Source organism: Mandrillus leucophaeus, unplaced genomic scaffold, assembly GCF_000951045.1.
Source record: "Mandrillus leucophaeus isolate KB7577 unplaced genomic scaffold, Mleu.le_1.0 Scaffold247, whole genome shotgun sequence".
NCBI classification, from domain to species: Eukaryota; Metazoa; Chordata; class Mammalia; order Primates; family Cercopithecidae; genus Mandrillus; species Mandrillus leucophaeus.
In genome coordinates, this window is record NW_012102554.1 from 2,085,665 (window position 1) to 2,093,878 (window position 8,214).

At 35.7% G+C, this 8,214-nt stretch overlaps 1 protein-coding gene across 1 annotated transcript in view; it reads right to left on the reverse strand.

Moving 5' to 3' along the window:
• ADAM10 (ADAM metallopeptidase domain 10) overlaps window positions 1–8,214 on the reverse strand; it is a 153,620-nt gene that overhangs the window by 114,589 nt on the left and 30,817 nt on the right. Inside the window, exon 2 of the mRNA XM_011983181.1 lies at window positions 6,664–6,814. Within this exon, the coding sequence (XP_011838571.1) occupies window positions 6,664–6,814 (151 nt within the window). The remainder of the gene's footprint in view (window positions 1–6,663; window positions 6,815–8,214) is intronic.

Sequence of the window (8,214 nt, forward strand, 5' to 3'; positions counted from 1 at the left end):
TTTACTCAAATTTTGTTGGCAGAGATTTAATTACCATCAGTATTTTTTAAATTTTTGTTTTTAGACATCCATAACAATAGCATTTTTACACCATTCAAATTTATTCCCTAGCTCTTCTTTATGATCAGGCATTCATTTGTGTTCCCTAGACTCTCACATCTGCTTCTCAAAGTCTGCTGGTTTGTCTACAGATTTAAAAGTGTCCTAGGTTTCTTCTACCTGACTCATGATATAACAGAGATAAAGTCCAAGACATCTCCAGACTAACCCAACTCCAGTCAAGAACCAGTGATGGGAATATTTATGCCTTTTACAGGTTACCTGGGCCATGTTCTTGAAACCTCCACACTTTAGGAGTAGCGAGAACTCAAATCCCAAACCACAAAGAAAACTTCCAACCAAATGTCTAATCATTTGTTTTAAACAGTTTGGAAACTTACTCTTAAAGCTACAGGAAGAATTACCTTGTCAATTCAGAAAAAAACAAACTTGTATATTCTCCAAACAATTATGCTGCACTTAAGGAAAGTTTTCGGTTTCTTCCATACTATATACAAATCACATATTCGATAAAAATCATTTCTGATGTATGGACTGATGTACCCAAATAAATAAACAGGCAGAAAAATACGGTTTATTACTGACTAGACAGTGTTTTAATGTTTTAAACTTAGTATACTATTTTGTGGAATTTTAAAGCAGAAAGGAACTTAAACATTATCTTGTCTAAACTTCAAGGTTTTACTAATGAGGAAACTGAGGCTCAGAAGAAATCTCTAGATTTCACGTCAAGTCAGAAGGAAAGTCAATCAGTCTGAATAGTCTAAATTAACCACACTACTCCTTTCACTATCCAATTTATGACTACTCCAACATATATATAAAATCACAGAATTCTTTACTAAGTGGCTTCCTATTCAAATGCAAAGTTGGTGGCTGTAAACTACCAACTCTATCAAAGACAAGTTAGCAAAGTGGTGAGAAGACCAGAAAATAAAGACAAGATGCCCATCCCAAAGTATATAATTTGGAAAACAAGATATGAAGAATGAAAAGGTTTAAACATACATATACATACAACAACAAAAATAATTCAGTCTAATAGTGTATATATACTTCCTACCAAAAAGATAAAGTATATCATAACAGACAATCATTTTAAGTAAGAGGTCTCAGATACTTCATTTTACTTATTTTTTTAACTACCACTTTGAAACGGTGTTTCAGAAAATTCCTACAAGTTCTATTAGGAAGAAGAAAGAGTAGAGTGATCCCTGATGCTTCTCTTCAATGACAGGTGCAAATAAAAGGCATAAGTTAAAATATATATATACAACATAAGAATCATACTAAAAGCTATAAAAGGGATCATTACTATACGATCTTGCAATGAAGTTTTTCTCATGCTATATTAATAACCTTGGTTAAATCTAAGACATATTTATTCTAATTTTCACCTATATTGATATAAGTGATATAGTGATATTCCAACATATTATATAGAATCAAAACATAAACAATATTAACTTGCATTTTACAAAAACCACATAAGCAAAATTTCTGGAAATTACAGTATGCTAAAGTACATGATGGTTAAGACAGGAATGGCCAGGCACGGTGGCTCACACATGTAATCCCAGCACTTTCGGGGGCCAAGGGAACCTGGGCAACATGGCAAAACCCCATCTCTACCAAAAAAAAAAAAAATATGAAAATTAACTAGGCATGGTGGTGTGTGCCTATAGTCCCAGCTACTCAGGAGACTGAGATGGGAGGATGGCTTGAGCCCAGGAGGCAAGAGTTGCAGTGAACTAAGATCTCACCACTCTACCCCAGCCTGGGCAAAAGAGCCAGGCCCTGTTTCAAAAAAAAAGACAGGAATGGCAGGACAACACGGTATCTAAGAATAAGAGAAGGGAAATTACAACAGACAGTCCCTGATACATCACACACTTTCACATGAACATGAGGACTGAGAGAAAACAAATTTCGAACAAAAATCCTGCATCCCACAATATGACAAATTTGCTTATTACTTAGTCATTAAGAACAACTACCAAAGAGGATGAGATAGAGTATAAAATATTTAAGAAGAAAATCTGTTTCCTAGTATCTGTGTACTTAAATGTTTTGTTGGCGGTGTTTTGTTTTTTGAGACAGGGTCTCACTCTTGTCACCCAGGCTGGAGTGCAGTGGCACAACCATGACTCACGGTAGCCTCAACTTTCTGGGCTCAAGTGATCCTCCCACCTCAGCCTCCCAAGTAGCTGGGACTATAGGCATGCACCACCACACTCAGCTAAGTTTCTTCTAATCTTTCTGTAGAGTCAGGATCTTGCCAGGTGGCCCAGACTGGTCTCAAACTGCTGGGCTCAAGTGATGCTCTCACCTCAGCCTACCAAAATACTGGGATTACAAGCATGAGCCACCATGTCCAGCAATTCACTCACTCAATATAGCTAAAATGACCATCCTCTACATAAAAAAGGTGAGTAAGACTCACACTCTGCACTTCAAGCTCACAAGGAGCAGAGGACATATGCATTTAAATAAAGTTATAATGTGATAAATGCCATAACTGATATATACACAGCATTGCTAAGTGAGCAATCCAATTCATCAGAACTTATTCAGTGAAGTAATTTCTGAAACCTAGAAAAGTGATTCTTAATTTCTCAGCCAAGCTAAGAGATGTATTTTACCCTAATATCTATTATCAAAATAGTTTAATCTTCTAATAAGTATTACTGGAGTTGTTTCCTTAACGACTGTGGCACTGACTCAAATGGTACTTTTATTTTCAAACAGCTTTAAGCTTTATTTCAAGAGCAACAGCTTTTCATAGAATTTGTTTCTTTTTTTTCTTTTTTTGAGACGGTGTCTTGCTCTGTCGCCAGGCTGGAGTGCAGTGGCGTGATCTCGGCTCACTGCAACCTCCGTGTCCCCGGTTCAAGCAATTCTCCTGCCTCAGCCTCTTGAGTAGCTGGGACTACAGGCACACACCCAGCTAATTTTTTGTATTTCAGTAGAGACAGGGTTTCACTATATTGGCCAGAATGGCCCTGACCTCACGATCTGCCCGCCTCAGTCTCCCAAGGTGCTGGGATTACAGGCATGAACCACCACACCTGGCAATAGAATTCCTAAGAATGGACTTTCGGTTTGGAAAAATCTAAACGTTTCTTCACTTAACAGTAACATCTGTAACCATGGCATATAATATACCCTTTGTTAATCAGAAAACTTGGAAGCCATGTTGAAAGTATGTTCATGTGCTTACATGTAAACACCACAAAAAATTACTTTAATACTTAAACATACACACACACACACACACAGAGAGAAAGAGAGAGAGAGAGAGGAAAGCTGTGCTACTACCCAGAAATGTAAGTCACAACTGTATAAGCAAAACCCTTTCCAAGTATATTCTTCCTGGTATGTCTAAGTTAACTCCATAGTATTTAATATATTCTATTACATGTTAAATTATACTGATCAGATTCTAGGGGACTAAAGCCTACTATGTGAATGAAATGAAATAAACTCTACTTGATATTTTTTTAAAGGGTGAAATACAGATAACAATTCTAGCCACCAGGTATAAGACAGTACAATTTTGTAGGCTGGACTATAAGATAGTACACATCTTATAGGCTGGACTACAAGTAACTCTAACCCAAAGTCATTTCAAAACTATATTTATTATATATTGAGCCAATCTACCTAAAAATAAAAATAAAACTTATATTCATATTAAATACAAAAAGTAAGAATTTATAAAAATACTAATTACTACAAATTGTTATTAACAAATAATAAATAATATATATAAAGATAGAAATCCTGTTAGGAGGAGTTATAGTGTACCAAGACTAGTATTTCTTAGACGATAGAAGAGGAAGAAAGACCTAGCAGGAAATCTATAATTATACTACTCCAGTCATTTTGTAGGCCTATTTTCAAGGAAAGGGAGGAACAAGATCATCAGACCATTGCATATTTAATTAAAGTATTTTAAAAGGTAATTACAACGACCATGTTTTAGGGCACAAATTCTGAGACAGTGTAAACATATAAAAATTGGAAAAATAAACTATCTGAAATTGGATGAATTCTAGAAAATATAGTAAGTTTGTATAGTTAATTAAGCAGATTTGTGTTAAAAGCACCCTAAAATGGGCCAGGTATGGTGGTTCATGCCTGTAATCCCAGCACTTTGGGAAGCCAAGGTGAGCAGATCACTTGAGATCAGGAGTTCGAGACCAGCCTGGTCAACATGGTGAAACCCGTATATACTAAAAATACAAAAATCAGTCTGGCATGGTGGCGCACACCTGTAGTCCCAGCTACTTGGGAGACTGAGGCAGGAGAATCACTTGAACCCAGAGGTTGCAGTGAGCCGAGATCATGCCACTACACTCCAGCCTGGGCAACAAAGCAAGACTCTGTCTCAAAAAAAAAAAAAAAAAGGTATCCTAAAATGACCCCTATAAATGAGACCACATTACATGAGATTTCCTGGTTTCAGGTCCTTTGTTTACTGCCTCAGCAAGAAGTTCTCCCTCCTTTGAATACCTACAGCATTTTATCTGTAATGTAACACATCATATGTGTCTTATACAATAACTTAGGCACATCTAACCGCTCCTATGATATCTATGTTTGCTTTATGTTTTATCACCCACAGCCTACACTAAGTAACTTTTCACTAGCAGTCAATAAACATTTTTTTGGACAACTATATGGCAGCCCACTCACTCATGCAAACCCTCTCGCTTTCCCGACTCTCTCTCACTCACTGACACACACACAAAGGAGCTAGGGATTTAGTTCTGCCATTTATTCAATATGAATTACATGATATAGCTAACAAAAATCTGATTATATATTAGGAATAGATATTCAAGTCACAAGCAGCTAAAATCTTCTCCTTTTGACAATCAAACCGTATTTGGTATATATTAATATAATTAATAATACTAAATATATTTTGAGATGCTCATTAAAAACAGTAAGACTAATGATTGCTTGTAATTTCATAGTACATACTAATAAAGAATGAGTAATTTTAAAACATCTGAAGGATCATAAAAATTTACATAAACTGCTGCCACTAAAATGTTTATCTAGAAGACCCTGAAATAAACCTTTTTCCCTTCTTCAAATAAATATTTTATAACTTGAAAGCAATTTTTTCAACAATAATCATTACTTTTGTAATGTGGAGAATCATTAAGTAACACATTTATTTCCATGTACAAAATACTTTTAAGTTTTATAGTGTTCCTAATTATCAGATTTTTCATCCATTAAAATGTTTTTTAAGCACATGTACCATATGTGCAATATAATAGATAATACCAAATAGTAGCCAGGATGCCTGTGAGGAACAGAAAACACAGTTATGCAAAAATTAATAAGAAGTACCCACAAAAAGGAAGAGAGCACAAATGAAGATGCCAATGATTCTGATAAGCAATTTTGAAGTTTAGAGGGAATTAAAAAGTAAAGTGTCTAAGAGGCAGAAGTTGAATCGTACACTAAAAGATGATCAGGATTTAGGACAAATGACACAGAGAACAAAGTTTACGTGGTATATTCAGTGACTAGAAGATCATTCTGGGTGAAACAGACACTTGATGCTGGGAAGTAAAACAAACTAAGTTTACAATAATAGACTAGGATTAATTTACAGAGAAACTAAAGTCAAATTAAGAAAATCTGGCTAACAATCATTAATTGAAGACTTTAGAGCAATAAGCTGACATGAAAAAATAAGTATTTAGAGAAAAGTCATCTCATAGCAGTAGAATAGCTTTAACGGTAAACAGAGTGGAAGCTGGGAAACTTATTGGGAAGTGAATACTACAGTAATCAATCAGGGTTACATCACTAGAAAAAGTACAAAAGGAATAGATTAAATAATTACACATAAGATAGAGAGGGCTTCACAAAGATCTCCAAGATTCTGTAAGAGTCCCTAATAGATAGAGAAAAAAATAAGGGGTGTTTAGCCAGGTCTCAGTAAAATCAGTGCCGTGTAAGCTATTTAACTTCTCTGAGCCTTAGTTTCCTCGGACGTAAAAACCTATTTACCTGTGTCTGGATGTTGAGAAGATTAAACAAGAAAATGCATATAAAGTATCTAGAACACAACAGGTACTCAATAAGTGATTTAACTTCTCTCCCTTGACTCCCCTTTATCACTTAACAATTCTGACTGAGAATCGAACAATACAGCAGGTAATCTGTCTACCAGCTGTCATTTTAGAACTGGTAAAAGTGAGTAAATGATGTATTCAATGGCATACAAGTAGTTACCTTCACTGCTGGCACCAGTAGATAGATATATTGACCATAAAACATACAAAGTAGTAAGAAACTATGAACACAGAAACTTCTTTAAAGACATATCTTTTACTAACGTAAGATCTGATTCATAAATTCAAAAACATTTAAATTTGACTGTTTCCTCAACAATATAAAAGGGAAATCCATTTTAAAATAAGTCATTTTTTAATGCATATACCAAATTCCAGTGGAAATGGAATTTCCAAATGAAGACCTGGCATTAGAGAAGGAAAATTAAGGATATAAATTTCTTCTTCAACTTAGATTGAACACAGAGGAACTTCAGACACAGTCAGCAATAAATTCACTTACCTTCCATGGGCATGGAAATCTAGACGTAAAAATTGGTCCTCATGTGAGACTGCTCTTTTGGCACGCTGGTGTTTTTGGTGTAATGAATCCACATTGTAAGATAATCCTTCATAATGTCTAATATATTTATTTAAAGGATTCCCGTACTGACCTATAAAAAATAAACAACAGTCGGAATTAGTATCATCTTGAAGACCCCTTCTAGTTCTAACATGATTATTCATGTATCTATGAATATGTATGAAACAATTTCTCCCTAATCCCAGGACTATTACGAATTCTCCATTAATATTAATACATTTATTATTAAAACTTATCATGACGGTAATTCCAACCGCACACACACGTTTGGACGTTAGCCGTAAGTTTGTTTTAGATGTCCTTTATCAGGCTGAGCAAGTTCTCTTCTATTCACATTTTGCTGATAAAAACTATCAGGGCCAGGTGCAGTGGCTCACTCCTGTAATCCTAGCATTTTAGGAGGCTGAGATGGGAGGACTGCTTGAGGCCAGGAATTCGAGACCAGCCTGGTCAACATAGCAAGACCTCATCCCTAATAAAAATAAAAAATAAAATAAAAATAAACAAAAAGTACAAAAATAAATAAAAAGTTAAAAAAAAACTATCAGGAATAAATGCTTATTTCTGTACCTGCTCTTTCTGCATCTATTAAGATGATCATATTTTTTTCTTTTTAATTTATTAATATGGTGAATTAAATTTACTGATTTTTGAATGTTAAGCCAACCTTGCATTCCTGAGATAAACCCTACTTGGTCATGTTGCCAGATTCAATTTACTGTAATTTTGTTTAGAATTTTGTTATCTGTGTTCAGGGGATATACTGGCTTACAGTTTCTTTTCTTGTACTATCTTTGTCAAGTTTTGGTATTGGGGTAAAAAATGTGTTGAGAAGTATTATCTCTTCTTCAATTCTCTGGACAAATTTATGTAGAATGAGTGCTCAGTCTGGGGCTAATTATTTCCCACTACTGAGACAAGACCTATCTCAATAGTCTATCCAATGCTCCATGAACTGAGTTCTTCCAGTCTACCTGGTAAAAAAAAAAAAAAAAAAAAAAGGCACTACTTACAGCCCTATCTGAGCATCAGGTACCATTCAATCTAATCTTTTGGGATGATTCTTTAGCCTCAGGTAGTTTCCTCATATGAGCTGATCAGAGCTCTGCTAAACACTACAGTGGAAGTCTCTGCAGATCTCAGGGATCCTCTGTGCAGCTCTCTCTTCACCCTGATATTCTGTCTGTGAACTCCAGCCACTTTGGTCTTCATCTCTTCAGCTGAGGGAGTTCACTGGACTCTACCTAGGTTCCCTCTCATAGCACCACAACCCAGAAATCTCTCAAGGCAGAAAGCTGGCACAAAGGGCCAACCTTATTGTTTCGCCACTCAGGGTCCCTCACTACCTGATGACCAATGCCTTAAAAATCATTGTTTCACCAGGCGCAGTGGCTCACGCTTATAATTCCAGCACTTTGGGAGGCCGAGGCAGGTGGATCGTCTAAGGTCAGGAGTTCAAGACCAGCCTGA